This window comes from Galeopterus variegatus, unplaced genomic scaffold (genome assembly GCF_000696425.1).
Source record: "Galeopterus variegatus unplaced genomic scaffold, G_variegatus-3.0.2 Scaffold7885, whole genome shotgun sequence".
Classification (NCBI taxonomy): domain Eukaryota; kingdom Metazoa; phylum Chordata; class Mammalia; order Dermoptera; family Cynocephalidae; genus Galeopterus; species Galeopterus variegatus.
In genome coordinates, this window is record NW_007733996.1 from 1 (window position 1) to 18,602 (window position 18,602).

At 52.0% G+C, this 18,602-nt stretch overlaps 1 protein-coding gene across 1 annotated transcript in view; it reads left to right on the plus strand.

The window, feature by feature from the left end:
• Positions 1 to 153: 153 nt before the first annotated feature.
• The window catches only part of DYSF (dysferlin), a gene marked incomplete at both ends in the record, with an annotated part of 98,712 nt that continues 80,263 nt past the window's right edge, over positions 154 to 18,602 (plus strand). The window contains 6 exons of the mRNA XM_008592399.1: positions 154 to 259; positions 8,668 to 8,782; positions 10,171 to 10,263; positions 10,617 to 10,903; positions 13,882 to 13,960; positions 14,528 to 14,643. Coding sequence (XP_008590621.1) covers positions 154 to 259; positions 8,668 to 8,782; positions 10,171 to 10,263; positions 10,617 to 10,903; positions 13,882 to 13,960; positions 14,528 to 14,643 — 796 coding nt within the window. The remainder of the gene's footprint in view (positions 260 to 8,667; positions 8,783 to 10,170; positions 10,264 to 10,616; positions 10,904 to 13,881; positions 13,961 to 14,527; positions 14,644 to 18,602) is intronic.

Sequence of the window (18,602 nt, forward strand, 5' to 3'; positions counted from 1 at the left end):
CGCACCTCGCTCAGCCAGAGCGCGGCCAGTCTGTATGGGGGATCCCAACCCTCGGCCGGTGCACCGCCCCGCTCCCAAGCGACGCACTGTAGCAGTGCGCCACCGGGCCGGCCCTAGGCTGGTTTTTGACATTCAACTTCTCTCTCCACTCAGGTTCCTGGGGGAAGCCAAGATCCCACTCCGGGAGGTCCTGGCCACCCCCAGTCTGTCTGCCAGCTTCAATGCCCCCCTGCTGGACACCAAGATGCAGCCCACAGGGGTAAGTCCCATTGTCCTCTGCATTAGGTAACTTTCTAGTCTGAGGCCATGCCTGTGGCTCTCTCCCTGGGTCTTGACTACCTGACACCAGATGTGTGTCCAAGTTCAGCTCCCAGGAACCAGGCCTGGCCCTCCCTGCCCAGAGCTGGCGGTGCCTGGAGGGGCACTGGGCTGGGAGAGATGAGGCTCCCTCCTCGACCCTTGGCCCACCTGCAGGGTTCAAGTCAGCCTTGCCTCCCACCAGCTTGGCTTGCCCCTGGGTCTTTCTTGCTAGGTAACTTTCTAGTCTGAGGCCATGCCTGTGGCTCTCTCCCTGGGTCTTGACTACCTGACCCCAGATGTGTGTCCAAGTTCAGCTCCCAGGAACCAGGCCTGGCCCCCCTATGCCCAGAGCTGGCGGTGCCTGGAGGGGCACTGGGCTGGGAGAGATGAGGCTCCCTCCTCGACCCCTGGCCCACCTGCAGGGTTCAAGTCAGCCTTGCCTCCCACCAGCTTGGCTTGCCCCTGGGTCTTTCTTGTCCATCTGGCCACCTCCTGTCCCAAGCTTCCCAGTCAGCCTTGGCTATGCCCTCTGCGCCCCCCCACACCCCCTTCTGGACCTCCCTCCCACACTGCCCAGCCCCCTTCTCCAGATTCAGAATATCTGAGTCATCTGGGTCACAGAACACAAGGGAAGGGAGACAGACAGGCCTCTTCCCTGCCTACTAGGACCTGTCAGACCCCCTTCTTTTTCCTCCATTGTCCTGCCCGCCCCTCCCCCAGCGTTCCCAGTGCTCTCCCAGTACAAGCAGACAATACCCAGCCCTCTCTCTGGCCTCCTGTTATTCCTGTTATTTTTAGCGAGCTAAATATACCCTGCAGGGTTCTTTCTTCCTGGTCAGGAGAATTCCTGGCCTTCCTTCTGGGGTCAGCGCAGCCTCCCAGGATGCACCAGGGAACTATCATTTTTTTTTGACTGGGATTCGAACTTTTGACTTTGGTGTTACAATGCCACACTCTAATCACCAGAAAACTATTTATTGGTTTGGAAATACTTCCTCCCAGTGGGGCCTGGGGGATTCTGGGCTCTGAGTTCTGTCAGACGGGGGACCGCATCGCCCCGTGGGATGTGTTTGTGTGTGTGCGATGTTGGGGCCCTTGGCTGGCCTAGTGAGTCAGGAAGTGGCCAGTCTGGGCAGAGCTCTGAGCGGAACTGCAGTGGGCACTGAGACCTAGAGAAAGAGAGCAACTGGTGCCATGTCCAAGTGGGGACATGAACCAGGGCACATCTCCTAAACTCTCTGGGTGGAAGGGACTTGAATGGACTCCTGGTTCACCGGATGCCCAGTCTACCACCTGCCCGATGCTGGAATTCTCTCACAGCATCCTAGGCCAGTGATGGCTGGGTTGCTTCCTTGATGGGGAGATGCCACTACTGAGGAGAATCCATTCCTTTCTCAGTCAGTGCTCACTGGTAGAACATTCTGGTTCAGTGCAGTATTTATTCGCTGAGCCTGTCTCCGTCACCTCCTGAATCCCCTCTTGCCTTCCTTTGGAGCTCTCCAGTCTCCTAAAACTCTTTGTAGTCAAGGAGGACCCCAAGAACTTCTGGAACTATCCCTTCAAGTGATCCTGGGGGTCCTACCCAACCCTAAAGGCACAGAAAACTAATGAAATTATCGGCATCCAGGCAGCAGGTGCTGAGAGGCGCCGGGAGTAGAGGGATCTGCTTGGTGCTTTTGTGTCGCATCTCAGGGATGGACTGCCTACTTTGCTGTGTAGTAGGCCCCAAAGCCTCCAACCAGGGTTTCTCACTTGCATGCTGAGACATCACCATCTCTCCACCCCAGCCCTGTATGCGCCCATGACACTGGGTTTCCTGCACCTGCTCCCCTTCAAGCTCCAAGGCCCATCCAGCCCCCAAGACAGCTTTCCACACCTGGTTCCTGTCCACGGGCTGAGCCAGGCTGGTGGCCCTCCTCTGGCTTCCTCACCTCTCCTTCTGGTGCTCCTTGTTCTCGAACTCTGTCTGGGTCTCATGCTCACCAACTGGGGAGCCTGCTGCTTTCTCTTCCCTGGCTGTCTGCAGAGCTTGACAATCTTTCACCAACCATGTCTCCAAGAAGGGCGCGTGAGAGCCAGGAGGTGGTGGGTGGGAGGGGAGGGCTGGACCCTGGTTGGTTGAGCCCCCTAGCTGAGCACCCCCTAGCTGGGAGAGGTGGGACACCCTCCCTGCTGCCCAGGAGGCAGTGCTCACCTGTGGAGAGGGCCAGCGCCAGATTCTAGTCCCTGTGCTAGGCCTACAGTCACAGCGCAGCCACAGGCAGCTGGGAAGACCCTCTGAGCTGGGGCATCCTGCCTGGGAGCTGGGCTGGTTGCACTGCAGTGGGAGGCACCTAGAACTCAGATGTGCTTAGAAGGGACGGAGAGCCAGGAGGAGCTGAGGATGCTCACTGGTCACTTGCTGAGGCCTGACTTCTGGGTTGGGCCCACTGAGCAGAGCATGCCAGGCACCCGCATTTGGTCGTAGCTCAGTGTTCTCACCCAAGACACTTTAGACATGGCACGCTGGGCTGTGTGCCATGCAGAGGGGCCCAATCTCCTCACACATCTCCCAGGCTGACAGGGAGATCACCACACCTGTCCTGGAGGAGCCACGCAGCAGGAAGGAAAGAACATACTCACAAATGTATTCAAGAGCAGCTCACTAATGAAGGTGTGGATACAGGTGAAACTGTGTTGGTATCACCCCAATGGCAGGAGCCAGAGTCACATCAGAAAGGGAAGCTCCCAGGTGATGAGAGCACATGAAGTGATGCGGTGGGCAGGGAGCCAGGAGGGCACTGAAGGTGGCAGCAGGGGCCAGGGAGGGCAGACACAATGCTCTGGTGAATCCTGAGCTTCCTTCAAGTGGTGCAAAGATTCTGCCAACCCACCCTGCGTCAGCTCAGGGCCACGTCCTGCACTCTGCTGGCTTCTGGAGGTTGTGAGGGAAAAGCATGACACAGACAGCACCAGGCCTGGCCTGTCCACTCGCACAGTGTGTGTTAGGGGAGGTAGGCGCGGGCTGGCCTGGGGTTTGGTCTCGATGAGCTCAGTGTTGGACAGCTGTGGCCCAGGGGCAAGCAACAGGGCTGAGCATGGTCAGATGGGGGAAGGACCCAAAGCCAGGAGGAGGGTGGGGGCCTGGAAGGGTCTGATGAGGCTGTTCCCTGCCTTTGCCTTTGGTTTCCTGAGCTCTCTTAGCCTGGGGGCCAGCCAGAAGCCTCCAGGGTTCTGCTGATGTTGACTGTGGACCCCAAGATAGCAGACAGGGTGCCGTGGGCACCCTGCTCCAGGGCAGCGTGTTTTGGTGGACACGTGATTGACTGATAATGGGCTCGTGGCAGGATAACCCCGCAGTGTTGCTGGGGCTGGAAACCTGAGGAACTAACTGGGCTCTCAGCTAGAGTACCTTGATGTGGAAGGCCTTGAAGAGGGTTCCGCTGGGGTCTCTAGGCCAAGGTCATGTAGTCTGGGAGCGTACAGGGATCACATAAATCCCGCAGGAAGAAAATCTCAACTCTGGTTGTTTGGAGAAGGCGACAGGAGCTGAGTTATGATGTCACAGCAAGGGTGGGAGCACATGGCCCTGGGTGGTGTCCACAGACATGCTCCCTCCCCCTTTACATCCTCAGTAGAGCTAGAGGTCTCCATTATTAACCATGCCTGTTCCTGAAGCAGTGGTCCTTGGAGCCCGCCCCTTGGTGGCGAGATCTATTCTAGAGCCTGGGCTTTAGAGCCTCTGCAGCTGCCAGGGATGTCCTAGTGGCTCCTGGATGGGCTGTATAAAAGGTGGACCTGGCTCTGTGCTGGAAGTCTCCTCCAAGTGCCCGGAGACACCCAGATGTTGCCAATACTCCAGGAGGTTGGCATGGAACGACAGCGTAGAAGTACCTGAGGCTTAGGAAACCCCAGGAAGGGATGCCGGGATGGTCTTTGGGTTCTAGGGCTTGCTGTTCCTTCCTGTGTCTTGTAGAGCGCTGCTCCCAAGCCCCTATGCTGAGGTGCTGGCACCAGGCCATGGTGTGGAGCAGTTACACTCCTGCGACTCTGCCTCTGCACAGAGATGGTGTACCAGACCCCCCAAGTGCTGTGGAGGGAGTGGATAGGCAGCGTGAGCCCCTAGAAATAGAAAGGGGTGCTCTTCAAGGACATATGGTCCTAGGTTCACAGTCCCAAGGGCAGCCAAAGTGTGACTCCTTTAATATTTTGCTTACGTCTCCCCACCTCACTGGAGTCCACTCAGACCACCTGATTTAACACTGCAAACTGCAAGCCCTCCTGCTCCCCTGATCCTTCTTGCCCTGGTTTACTTTTCTTTCTAACATACTCTATAGGTGACATATTTATTTCATTTATTATTTGTTGTCTGTCTCCTCTGCCAAGATTTCAGCTCCTTGGGAACGGGAGCCTTTGTTTTACTCATGGAAGCATCCCCAGTATCTTGAACAACGTTCGGCCCCTAGCAGGTGCTTGATATATATATTTGTGAAGGGAATGAATAAATGAATTAATGAATGAATGGGTCAGGCCAGACATGTCAGGCAGGGTCCCCGCTTCCTATCTTTCCGGTGCAGGCCCAACTCAGGCCGAGCCAAGTGAACACCCGCACAGGACTGGCCTCATGGGACAGGGGCCCATGCTCAGAAGGGCCAGTGCTGGGTTTGATTCTCTCCTGTTGCCACCTGAAATTCTTAACAATTGTTTTTTCCTAATTTTTCATAAGAGGCTCCATATTTTCATTTGCCTTGGGCCTGCAGATCATGTGCTGGTCCTGATCCCATCTTCCTACTACTCCTGGAGGGCGGCAATGAGCTTGAGTGGGTGAGGGGCTTTATCTGTCGGGTGAGATTCCTGTTGCTAAAGCAGAAGCAGGATTTCTCAGGTTTTTAAAAACATTTTATTTTGAAATAATTTAAGATTTTGAGAAAAGTTGCCAAGAATAGTACAAAGACTGTTTTGTCCCTAACCATTTGATATTAAGTTGCCAACCTCCTGGCCCACCATCCTAAACTTTAATGTGTATTTACCCAGTTAACGACTTTCTTCTACACAAAGTACTTCAAATGTTCACGAAAGATTCATATTATATTTCAATTCTATTTTCCACGAACTTTTTGAAGTACTCTCTGTATAACCACAACACAACCTTCAACATGGGGAAACTAACATTGAGACAAAAATTTCATCCAATCCACAGGACCCCCCCGCTTCAAGGTTCATCAGTTTTTTTCAACAGTGTCCTTTATAGCAAAAGGATACGATTAAGGATCATGTGCTGTTTTTCGTTGTTTTGTCTCTTCAGTGTCCTTCCATCTGGGATAATTCCTCAGTCTTTCTTTGACTTTTATAACCTTGTAGGCTTGACGCTTTTGGAAACACAGGCCAGTTATTTTGTAGACTGTCCCTCAACCTGGTTTGTCTGATGTTTACTTGCATTAGACTGGAGTATGCATCTTTGGTGAGAATGTAACACAAGGGACTCATTCTAGAATGTGACTCTAGTTCTACCCTATCAGGTGGTACAGTTTTTTTTTTTTTTCGTGTCTGGCAACAGACCGCAACCCTCAGTGTTGCGCCCGTACCGGACTGGGACCGGCAACGGGATCGCAACCCTCGGTGCTGCGCCCGCCCCTCGCTCAGCCAGTGAGCAGGAACCGGTCTGTATGTGGGATCCGAACCCTCGGCGGGAGCGCCGCCACGCTCCCAAGCGGCGCACTGTAGCGGTGCGCCACCGGGCTGGCCCAAGTGGTACAGTTTTGATTTGTTTCATTACTGCATTGTTAACCTTGACCATTTGACTACTACTTGCATTAGACTGGAGTATGCATCTTTGGTGAGAATGTAACACAAGGGACTCATTCTAGAATGTGACTCTAGTTCTACCCTATCAGGTGGTACAGTTTTTTTTTTTTCGTGTCTGGCAACAGACCGCAACCCTCAGTGTTGCGCCCGTACCGGACTGGGACCGGCAACGGGATCGCAACCCTCGGTGCTGCGCCCGCCCCTCGCTCAGCCAGTGAGCGGGAACCGGTCTGTATGTGGGATCCGAACCCTCGGCGGGAGCGCCACCACGCTCCCAAGTGGCGCACTGTAGCGGTGCGCCACCGGGCCGGCCCAAGTGGTACAGTTTTGATTTGTTTCATTACTGCATTGTTAACCTTGACCATTTGACTACGCTGGCATTTACTGGGTTTCCCCACTAATCATTCATCCACTCCCTTTCTAATAAGTAAGAATTTTATGGGGAGGTACTTCGTGACTCTGAAAATATCCTATTCCTCATCCAACCTTTACCCATGAGTTTTAACATCCATTTGTTATTTCTTGTTTGAATTAATTCAGTAATTTGATGGTTGCTAAATGGCAATATTTAAAATCGATTATCATGTTTTGCATTAAACAGTTGTCCGTCCACTGTAAGGAAAAGCTTTCTCTTCTACTTATTTACTTACCTATTTCAATATGGATTCATCTATTTCTATTTCATTCAACAGTTTAATCTGGTACTATTGCTATTTATTTTCATGTTTAAATTGTCCCAGATTTGGCCAGCGGGAGCCCCTGAAAACTGGCTTCTGTATCCTTTTGACATGTTTTTATCATTCATTGAGCATTTCCTTCCTTTCCGGCACAAAAAGATGGCCCAGGCTCATCTTGTACTTTTCCTGCCCTAGCCCTGGAATTAGTTATTTCTCCAAAGAGTCCAACTTGCCTTTTGATTTAGTGGAGGAAAGCCCCAGGACGGTTGTTAAAAATGCAGATGCCCAGGTCCACCCCAGACCTACTGAATTGGCATCTCCAGAAGCTGGGCGTGGCGTCTGGGTGAGACCAGGGAGGCTGTGCTTGACCGTTCCCTGGCTTGCAGGCACTGAGTGTGCTCAAGTGGCGACACCTGGTGGTGGTTTAGGAACCTGCAGGGTGATGACCATGCTTTGCATCTGGCACTTTCAGTTTCAGTTACAGTTGCCTCCTTCCTGGTCTCTTGGGACGCTGAGCTGGTTCCTGCCTCTTTCCTCAGTGTTCTGAGCCGCCCCTTCCTACCCATCCTGCCCTTCCTTAGCCTGGCTGCCCCTCCCAGGCCCCAGTCATGAGGGTTCAAGCCTGAGACCTGGATACATGGGGGGGCCTTAGGCCCCTTCAGTCTGGGGACAGGGTTTGTTCCCAAGAGTCTTTGAATGTCCCTAATATCACTCAGTAGAGATGCCCAGTGAACTATGCCAGAGCCACTCAGAATGAGATTATGCATCACTAAAAATTATGTTTATAAAGGGTTTGTCAAGACCTGGGGAAATGCTTATAGCTAACATTAAGCAAGAGAGAAGCATTTTATATACAGCAGAGATGTACACTGTTTAAAAAGATTGCAGAGAATTATATAAAAATATTGAGTGGGGTAATTATTGACAGTTTGTTTTCTTTTGCATTATTTTTCTTCTTTAAGGTTTTTGTACCTTCCAAGCTGTCTTAAATAGAGCACTTATTACTTTGATTAATGATTAGCTGCCCCAGGAGGCTCGCTGGACCTGTGGCTCCAGGGAAGGGCTCAGCCAGTCAGTCCCCTGCTGGTCAAGGAGCTGCAAGGCTGGAGAGCCTGTGAAGTTGTACCTTTTCCTGGGGTTCAGGTGTCCCTTTGAACAATGCAGATCTCAGGGTTGGGAGCATGGACAGGAACAATGCAGGTCGGGGTGGGCTGGGAGCACAGACAACCTTCCCTTTTCCATGTGAATGGTGTGACCAGTCACTCTCCTCTCTTGGCTGGTCGAAGCCAGAGCACCTGAGAATGTGATAAGGGGTAGGGGTGCTTCTAGTGGGGGAGAGGGATTAGAAAGGCTAGTGGCACCCCAAGACCCTCTCAGTGCTAACTGTGACCTGAAGCAGAGCAAAGCAAAGCTGAGTTGTCTATGGAGAAGCAGGGGAGGGCCCTTGGCTGAGCAGAGTGGCCAAGGGGACTTTTTCCTGAAGACAGACCAAGACTGAGAGTTAAAAAATCTTGCAGGAGAGGTGAGGCTGGATCCCTAATTTATTTGTGGACGCTTATTACTTGTTCTATCAACTAATTTAAACCTCATTTGATTCTATGAAGGAGGTGCTGTTGATATTACTACCTCCAATTTATGGATGAGGAAACTGAGGCACAGGGAGGTTCCAGATCTTGCCCAAGGTCACGCAACTCCTGAGCAATGGAAGCTGACACCAGATTCTGTCTCTTAACCACCTGACTATGCTGATGGATCCCTGGGGGTGGCTTTCCACAGCCTCCTGCTAACCTGACCCTTGTCAAAACGTATTTCCTGATGGAGGGATGCAGGAAACAGGAAGGATGTGGGAGGGCAGTGGTGTGAGGCCAGTGCACTAACCTGCTGCCCACTCCCCCATCTCTTCCAGGCTTCGCTGGTCCTGCAGGTGTCCTACACGCCTCTCCCTGGAGCTGTGCCCCTGTTCCCACCCCCCACTCCTCTGGAGCCTTCCCCAACTCTGCCTGACCTGGACGTGGTGGCTGGTGAGGAGCCCACCCTTGGCCTGGCAGGGCCCCTGGCAAGAAGGCTGGCAGTGGCACCTGTGCTGTGCCCCTGTTCCCACCCCCCACTCCTCTGGAGCCTTCCCCAACTCTGCCTGACCTGGATGTGGTGGCTGGTGAGGAGCCCACCCTCGGCCTGGCAGGGCCCCTGGCAAGAAGGCTGGCAGTGGCACCTGTGCTTGGGGGTTGGGGGCTGCAGTGGGGCTTCGTGGCCTTTGCTGCCTTCCCCAGGTTGGGGGCTGCCCATGCCTGGAAAAGAGAAGATGCGGGTGGGTGGGGGTCCTGAGAGCTGCCTTGTGCCATGAGGAGAAAAGGGATGGGAGGCACGATCCCTCGAGTACTGCTGGGAGTGGCGCGGGGTGGGGGTGTTCTGCACTGAGCAGTTCTGAGATGGGTGTACCGGGATGGGGTCTGTCCCAGGTGATACTCCCCGGAACTGAAAGCTTCCCCACCCTGGCACTCAGCAGTCCTTTAGTAATGGTTTGACAAAAGAGCTATTTTTTCCTTGGGAGAGCCCTGAGCTGAAGTTAGGGGACATGAGTTACAGTCTTGCCTTCAACACTGAGTAGCTGTGTGCCTTTGGGCCAGTCACTCTCCCTTTCCACACCTACAGATCACCATTTCTGAAATGAGCAGACCGAATTAGCTAAATCCTGCCTCAACTCTCCTCACTTGTCCCTGCTGGGCTCGTCAAACGAGGACCCAGCCCAGGGTGGCTGGCTTGCCAGTGGTGGGCTGGGGCATGGAAGCTGGTGGCCTCCGTATGGTCCAACCTGCTGGGGTGGGGAGGCAGCCACACAGATGGGCCAGTGTGGACTTGCCCACACAAAAGATCCTTGAGTTTCTGTCACAGTGAAGGGAGCTAGAAGCAAATACAACCTTAAAGCCCGTGCAGACCCTGTCTTAGGAGTGCCCCGAGCCTGTCCTGGAGGCCAGTCTTTGCAGGGCTCTGCAGTGAGGGCAGCAGAAAGGGCCATCGTCTTGGGGCTCAGCTTAGAGATGGGAGATCAGTCTGGACTGGGGTAACCCAGGAAATCCTGAGCTGGACTAGAGCTGGAATAGGCTCAGGGGAGGAAGACGGGGCATTCCCGGTGACAGAGGGTGGGGAGGGGGAGGGCCCCAGATACTCTGGGACCACATGGACGTGGGTCTGACAGAGTTAGGTTTGGCTGGTCAGGGTAGGCTCCCAGTCCTGCCTGGAAGGTGGTGAGAAGGGACAGTCCCTCCCAGACATGGCAGCTGTTTCTGGGCTTTGTGCCAGGCTGGGGTGGGTGGAGAAGGCAGGGGCAGGGTTGGGGTGCAGCAGGTTGGCTTTCCTCACCCCAACTCCCTCCTGCCCCTCCTGGGGCTGTGCCCTGCCCACGTGCCAGGCGGGGGACAGAGCCGGGCCGAGACTTGGTCCCTGCTTAGTGACAGCACCGTGGACACGAGATACTCTGGGAAGAAGTGGCCGGCCACCATGGGTGAGACGTGGGCCAGGGCTGTCCCCATCCCAGATCCTACTGCCTGTAACCGTCTCACATGTGCCATGCTCAGCTCACTGAAGTGTGGCAAGGTGGCCAGAAGGCTCATCCTGCAGGACTTGGTGGGTGGGGAGGTCTAGGGCCATTCTCTTGCCTTCCTGTTGACTAACTGGACTGACTGCCTTCAAGTTTCAGCTGCTGGAAGCTCCTTTTCTTTCTACCTCATCCATCCTGGCTTGCCGATGGGGAGGGGAGGGAAGGGAACAGGGGAGGTGGGTGGTTGGTATTAGTGCCCCTGCCCTTCGCATCCCCAGATGAAGGACCCAGCCCTCATTGGCACCCTCTCCTCCCAGATACAGGAGGAGAGCAGGACACCGAGGACCAGGGGCTCACGGGAGATGAGGCAGAGCCATTCCTGGATCAGAGTGGCGCTCTAGACCCGGGGGCTCCCACCAGCCCCAGGAAGCCACCTTCTCATCCTCCCCCCTACCACCCTGGGAGCAAAAGAAAGAGACGCGCGCCCACGCCCAAAAAGCTGCTGTCAGACAAACCGCAGGACTTCCAGGTGACGGGTGGGCTCTCCCTGACCCCAGTCTCCTCCTTTAGCCCTTCAGCAGCTGTGGTGCTGGGCACCGGCCTGGTCTGTCCAGCCTCAAAGGCAGATGTGCATGGGATCCTAAGGGTCCTCCTGGGCAGGTTTCCCTGGGCCCTGGGCAGGTGCTGAACAAGGAACTCACATCTTGAGTCCTCAGGATAAGCCTTGGCTCAACCCCAAGATTTTGCTCTCAAAAAAAAAAAAAGAAAGTCACTGTAGAGTTTCAGCCTGTCTTTGCATTTCTTTTGTTTCACTAACCAGGGATTGTCTAGCTAGCTGGCTTCTTGCTACTGAAAGTGCGATCTGTGTCCATCAGCATCAGCATCACCAGGTCCTTGTTAGAAATGCAGAATCTCTGGCCCCACCCAGACCTGCTAAATCAGAATCTGCATTTTAACAAGATCCCTAAATCTAAGAAGCTTTGTCTAGCGTCTTGTTTCTCCCTATATCCATGCCTCTACCTATAGCTATATATTTTTCTGAAAGTCATGTGGAATTTGAATTTGTTCAATCTCTTCATGGAATAAAAAGTATTAATAGTAAACCTTTGATATGATCTTATCCAAAAATCTGTCTCATTTTACTTGCCTTTTAATTTTTTTTTTTTTCCTTTTTGTCTTTTTTCGTGTCCGGCAATGGATCGCAACCCTCAGTGTCGCGCCCGTACCGGACCGGGACCGGCAACGGGATCGCAACCCTCGGTGTTGTGCCCACACCTCGCTCAGCCAGTGAGCGGGAACCGGTCTGTATGTGGGATCCGAACCCTCGGCGGGAGTGCCACCATGCTCCCAAGTGGCGCACTGTAGCAGTGCGCCACCGGGCCGGCCCGTCTTTTTTTTTTTTTTACTGACCGGTAACAGGATCGCAACCCTCGGTGTTGCACCTGCACCGTGCTCAGCCAGTGAGCGGGAACCGGTCTCCACCTGGGATCCGAACCCTTGGCGGGAGCGCGGCACACTCTCCAGTGCGCCACCGGGCCGGCCCGAAATCTCACCTTTTAATATAGCCAGTGGGCACACTCCATCCCATACATGTTTTCAAGATAAAAATAACGAGTCCTCCAGTAAGAGGACTTGATAGTGCCACTGGTCACACATAGTTTATCCTAAATTCACCTGGTCATTGGGTGACCATTTATGTTAGCTAATTTACTTTATCTGAAGAAAAAAACAAAAATAGAAGGCATATCTTCATAGCAGGAGGCAGTTTTACAAGTTGGAGCAAGGTGCCCACGGAAGTTAAGCTTCGGCCTTGGCCTTCCCGCAGAGACTGGGTGACAGTGGCGGCACCACTCCTGATGTTTACATTTCAAAGAGGTGGCTCCCAGGTCCTTGAGAAAGACATTCCTATATCCTGAAGCTAACAAAAGGCTTAGTTTCTAAAAACAGACATTTCAAAGCCTTACATTTACAAGTTTTCTAAGGTAAATGTTGTGACAAAAAGAGAGGGGAGGGAAATCTCTGCCCTTATTTCCAACAGGGGGAATCAAGCCCCTTATTTATTTATTTTTTATTTTTTTGACCGGTAAGGAGATCGCAACCCTCGGCACGGTGTGGTCTGCACCACATTCAGCCAGTGAGCGCACCGGCCATCCCTATATAGGATCCGAACCCGCAGCCTCGAGCGCTACCAGTGCCGCACTCTCCCGAGTGAGCCATGGTGCCAGCCCCAAGCTCCTTATTTTTAATTTGTGTTTGTCCCTGCATCTGGGAAGGCAGAGTGAGATTTGCCTGTACACATTCCTCCTCCTAGTTCTGGTCATCTTAGTCCAGCGAGGTTCCCCACCCCTGGTCTCTGCCGTGACCTGACCCTCCTGACCCCACCTGGGAGTGGGGTTCAGACGGGGACCTCCAGGGAATGGAGGGGTGGTGGAGGTAGGGGGGCCTGCCCACTGCCTGCTGTTTGCCCCAAACAGTCCAGAAGTGAATGGTTTACTTCAGAGAACTGAGACCTGACTGTACAATTCAGCTCATAGGATGGATTTAACAGATTACATAAAGTAAGGGTAACTAGAAATTACATAAAATGAAGGAGTCCTGAATGGTGTTTTAATGTAAGTCTTATTGATTTTCTCATTTTAGAATCTTAAAGGATTTATCGAAAGGAAAGAAAGAGTACAGACTATTTTAACCTGCCTCTTCTAATCCAAAAAAATAACTCCCCTTTTCTCCAGGAAGTTGTCGCAAGATAAAAAACTACGCTGTTTTCCTGGAGAAGGATTTTTTTTTCCTTTTTGTCTTTTTTACTGACTGGTAATGGGATCGCAACCCTCGGTGTCACGCCTGTACCGGGACTGGCAACGGGATCGCAACCCTCGGTGTTGCGCCCGCACCGCGCTCAGCCAGTGAGCGGGAACCGGTCTCCACATGGGATCTGAACCCTCGGTGGGAGTGCCGCCGCGCTTCCAAGCGGCGCACTCTCCAGTGCGCCACCGGGCCGGCCCTGGAGAAGGATTTTTTATTAAAGGAATGGATTTGAGCCTGAGTCATTCTGTAACACACAAAATCTTAAATACGTTTTGAGTCTTTAATCTTTGCATTCTCGTCCTGAGAACCCAAGGGTTAAATTCAAAAAATTATTTCCGCTTCTAATGATGAAAATAATCTACTATTTTTTTTTAAAGGCAGGCTTTAGTTTTTAAAGCAATTTTTGGTTCACAGCAAAATTGAGTGAAAAGTAAAGATTTCCTATATATCCCCTGTCCTGTCCTTGCAGCCTCCCCTGCTATGAACATCCCAATATTCTATGATTTTTTAGTAGAAAATTATAAAATACAGGAAAGAATGGAAAATGAAATAAAAATCACACAAATCTTCCACTCAGAGATAGCATAGTTACTGTATTGTCGTGTTTCCTTTCTTCTTTCTTTTCTGTGCACGAGCATACTTTGTCAAACTGGGATCAAAATGTATTCCACTTTCTTTCCACGTAGTATCAAATGATGAATGTTTTCCTATGTCTCCAAATGTTTTTCAAAAACACGATTTTTAATGGAATCATATAATGCACCATGCTTTATTTAGCACTTCAGTGGCAAGCGTGTGATTTGTGTTTCCTCTCTTGGATTTCAGATGGACGTGGGCACCATTTACAGAGAGCCCCGTGAGTTCTCACCATTTTGGCCATATCCTTGAATTTTGGTTCCAGAGGCTGCTTGGGGACAATCATTTGGGACGCTCCCTGGGGGTTTTAGAGTTTAGGGGCGGGATTTGATCTTGGAAGAGAAGGCAGGTATCCATCCTCCAAATAAAGCAGTTCTTCAGAAAGATCAGACCCTCCACTGTGTCTCAGCCCATTCAGGGATGATAAATCTGGAAGGCCCCAGCAAGAGTTGCTGGAGCCTGGGGCCACCTCAGACAGGGATGGGTCATTTGAGTAACAAGTCCAGGATTTCTCCTTACTGAAGTTTCTGCTCTGGTCTTCTCACTTCCTGAGGGCAAGGAAAATGGCCGTGGGTTTGGTTTTGGAAGCCTCTGATGGGGTTTCTGTTGATATTTCTGACCCACATGAACACTCAAAGGACGTTTGATTCTAGAATTTGAGTCCTGCTCCCAAGTCCCAGTGGATGAGTCCTTGATCCCACTGTGTGGCCCATACTGGGCTGCTGGATGTGGTTGCAGACTTGAGTCTTTCAGTTCTGGGGTCACCAGTGGATATTGTCTCTTTTAGGGCATGCCTATCTCAGGAAGTGGCTGCTGCTCTCAGACCCTGATGACTTCTCTGCTGGGGCCAGAGGCTACCTGAAAGCAAGCCTTTGTGTGCTGGGGCCCGGAGATGAAGCTCCTGTGAGTCTATTTGCCTCGTCCTCCTCACAGCGCCTTCACGTGGTAGTGGAGGTGCCAAACAAAAATATAAAAACGTAATTTTTTCCTGATTTACAGAATACATGGTAATAATGAGAAATGTAGAACATGTGGAAAAGTATAAATAAAAAATGGATCACTCATAATTCCACCACTCAGAGAGAGCCATTGTTAATATTTTATTGCATGTCCTCCCAGAAGGATATGCATGAGTATTTTTCTTTTTGCAAAAGTGAGGTCATTTTATATATGTTATATTGCAACCTGAATTTTATTGCCTAAGAATATATCATGATCACCTTTGCATGTCAGTAAGTAACGTTGGCAGTGGTAAGAATGCGGTAAGTGTTTAGAGATGGGCGGTATCGGCATCTTTGCATGTTTGAAAAGAGGAGAAAAGTTTGGAGTCGTGGGAGAGGAATGAGGGGTGAATTAGATTGAAATCAAGGATTCCTGAGCAGACACAAGATTGCCCTCTCTAGGTTGGAGACTTTGTAGTAGAGTCACCTGCCTCATAATACTCAGTGGCCAAGAAGTGGAAGAGAGGCAGGTGGGTGGGGAGGTGTCGGGCATGGTCAAGCCTGGGGTGATGAAGGTGGGGGTGAGGGAGCCAGGGCAGCCTGAGCATGGTGGTGGGCTGTGCAGGGAGGACACAGGGGGACAGGGGCCAGAGCCAATGAAGAGGACAAAGAATAGGGATGGGCTAGGAAATGCACATTTATTTTGCACCTGTTGTGTGCCAGGCTCTGTGTTGGTTGCCTCACTCTTCATGAGTGGGAAGTTGGGTATACTGGAAGCTGTCTCTAGAGAAGGGGTTTCAGAAGTCATGGTTTTGCTAGAGGACTGGTTCTGAGTGGCTGGAGGTTTGAGGTGGCAGCTAAAGGGGAGGGGATATTAGTTGTTGGAGGACAAGGAGCTGTGTTGGGGAATGGGTCATCCCTATCGATGTTGACATAGATACTGATATTTTGTGAGAGAACTGACAATCAAATAGGCAACTTGTGAAGCAAGTGCTGAAATCACCAAGGAATAGTGAGCAGGTGTCCTGGGTGTGGGGGAGAGTAGCAATGAGAACCAGGGAGAATGGGACCTGTGCATGGTGTGGGCCTCCAGAGAGGGGAGAGGTTGGAGTGATGGTGGCAGCACGGGGCAGCTGGCGGGAGCGAGGATGCAGGAGGGCAAGTGCATCTCCAGGGAGAGGGTGTGGGGAGCTGGAGTTGTCCAGGGACAGCCGAGTGGCTTCCTGGAGGTAGAGCACAAGTTCCTTGAGGGGGTTAAGGGTGCGGGGCTGTTGGCTGATCACAAGAGCTCAGGAAGCCACAGTGAAAGGGTTAGGAGAGCGAGAACCCAGTGCTGTGCAGGGGGCAGATGGAGCTCAGGCTCAGTGGACAGTCCCCACCCGTGTGCACCTGTCCCTGCTCTCTCATCCCAGAAAGTCCAGCCCTGCCCCTCTATAGCACATCTCTCCAGACACTTAGCCTTCTTGTTTCTTCTATATGGCATCTCTAAGTCTATTCTCTTTTCCTAAAACACTCTTTCTTCCTCTTCCCACTAATTGCAACCTTGTTTTTCCTTGATGAAGCCACTTCTCTTGAGGCCGACTCAGCGGGAAGCCCCTGTTTTCTGCTCCACTCCTTCCCCTGGCCTCCGGATGGGAGGAGTCTCCATCTTTTCGTTTCTCATACAGTTTTCAGGGCACTGCAGCCCTTCCCTCCTCCTTTGAAGTCTGCTTCGCTCTTCTGGTCCTCCGGGCTGTTACCTGGCCCTTGTGCAGGCAGAGCCAGTCCAGGGGGTCCTTGCTTACAGATCCCCAGTTTCCCTCACCCCCGGCCTTCACTGTTGCTCTGAGTTGTGACATATCCCCACCCACGAGCCATCAATATCTGACCTTATTCCTGAGCCTTGTGCAGGCAGAGCCAGTCCAGGGGGTCCTTGCTTACAGATCCCCAGTTTCCCTCACCCTCGGCCTTCACTGTTGCTCTGAGTTGTGACATATCCCCACCCACGAGCCATCAATATCTGACCTTATTCCTCGGGAAACAGCTCTCTCCTCCACCAGTCTCTTTCTGCCGCTTTCCCTCCCTCATCCTTGGTGACTGGCAGCTCTTCCTTGCTGAGATTACAGCACCCTGATGCCTCTTGGTTTTCCCAGCCCACCAGTTCCCTCCTGGGTTCCCAGCCTGGACTCCATCTATGATCACAATCCTCTCCATGTGCTTACTATACCTGCCACACCTTGTGTGTCCCATCACCCTCATCATGTCTCCTTAATCAGTGTGGGTGGCAGAGTCCCCTGGAGGTGCTGGCTAGACCAATGTGAGTTTCTATTTTCCAACCCAGTTGGTGCCAGCCTCTTTTAGTTGAGGGTAGTTTACTCCTTATCCCATTCAACATGGTGGCTGTTTCCAAACTCTCCTAAGCTCTAATCTCAGCTTCCCACAGACAGGCAGAGTGGTTTCCCCTGGTCCTCAGCTCCTCTCCCGTCTTCACTGTCTTCCCTCCCTTGCTCCACCCTGCACCCCTCCCCCATCCTGCTACCTCCTTTGCTATTACCATGCGCGGGAGTCTTCCACCACCTCCTTCAGCCTTCTCTCTCCTGCCTCCTGCTCTTCGGTCTCACTAGGCTCAAGATCCCTCATCCTAGGACACCCTTTCCTTGGCCCACTTTCCCTGCCTCTCCTCTTCAAGCTGCCATCCCCTCTTTCTCCTTCTTTCCAGTTATCAGCACCTCCATGAGAGTACGCTGCAGCCCCTTTCCTCCGCTGCTTTCCCAGCTGCTCATTCCTTCTCGTCTTCAGTACGTTTCCCACCACCTCCCTGAAATCACTTGCTTAAGGGTCATCCACGGCCAAATCCTAGGAGCTCTCTTCTGATTCATTTGCTCCGTTGCTCCACAGCGTTGGATTCTGGAACCTGTGTCACATTCGAAACGCTCTCCTCCCTTAGCATTCGTGGCTCACCCGATTCTCCCCTCCCTCTTTTCAATGGATTCTTCAAATTCAGTGGCTCAGCTCAACTCTTCCTCCTGCCCCTTTGCTGTGTCCTTGACCCTCACTATTGAGGAGCCCATCTCTTTATCATACCACTTGAGCCTTGTAAATTGCTCATCTCCAGCCTGGCTCTTCTGAGCTCTGGACACTCAATTCCTCTTACCTTGTAACAAAGCCACATTAATGGGTCCCTTAGGCCCCTCTAACGTAACACAGGAAAACCCAGTATCATTCTCTGCCCACTCCCCACACCTGTCCCCCATCCTATATTAAGTAACATCTTAGGAAATGACAGCATTATCTACTTAGTCCCCCAAGCCAATTTCATTCTTTATCCCTCAGTCCCACATCTGTCAGTTCCTATGGAAGCAGTTGGCCAGTCTTGGCACAGCAACCTCAGCACATGCTTCTCCTGTTTCCCATTCCAAGACCAGAGTTTGAGGTCAGGCTCCCATCGTCTCTCACCTGGTCCTCTATGTAAGTTAAGATGTAGGTTCAGTTGGTGTAACAAGGCTGCCTCAAATCATAGGCATTAAGGAAGATAGAGTTTATTTCTCTCTCTCATAAATGCCTGGGTAAGCAGTGCAGAATTGGCACGGTGCTCCTGCAATGATCAGAGACCTTGGCTCCTGGTCTTTGCTCCACCATCTTCGTCATGCAGCTTCCATTTCATGGCCCAGGATGGTTGCTCCAGTTCCCATCATCATATCTGTATCCCAGCCAGTGGAATGGGAGAAAAGGACAATGGAGGCCACATCTCTTCCTTCAAAGGCATGACCCATTGTATACACATTTATGCTCAAGTCTCATTGATCAGAACTTAGTCACATGGCCTGGGAAATAACATCCATCCTAATGACAACCTGCCCAGCTAAAAATTGCAAGTTCAGGGGCCGGCCCGGTGGCGCACTACTACAGTGCGCCGCTTGGGAGCGCGGCAGCGCTCCCGCC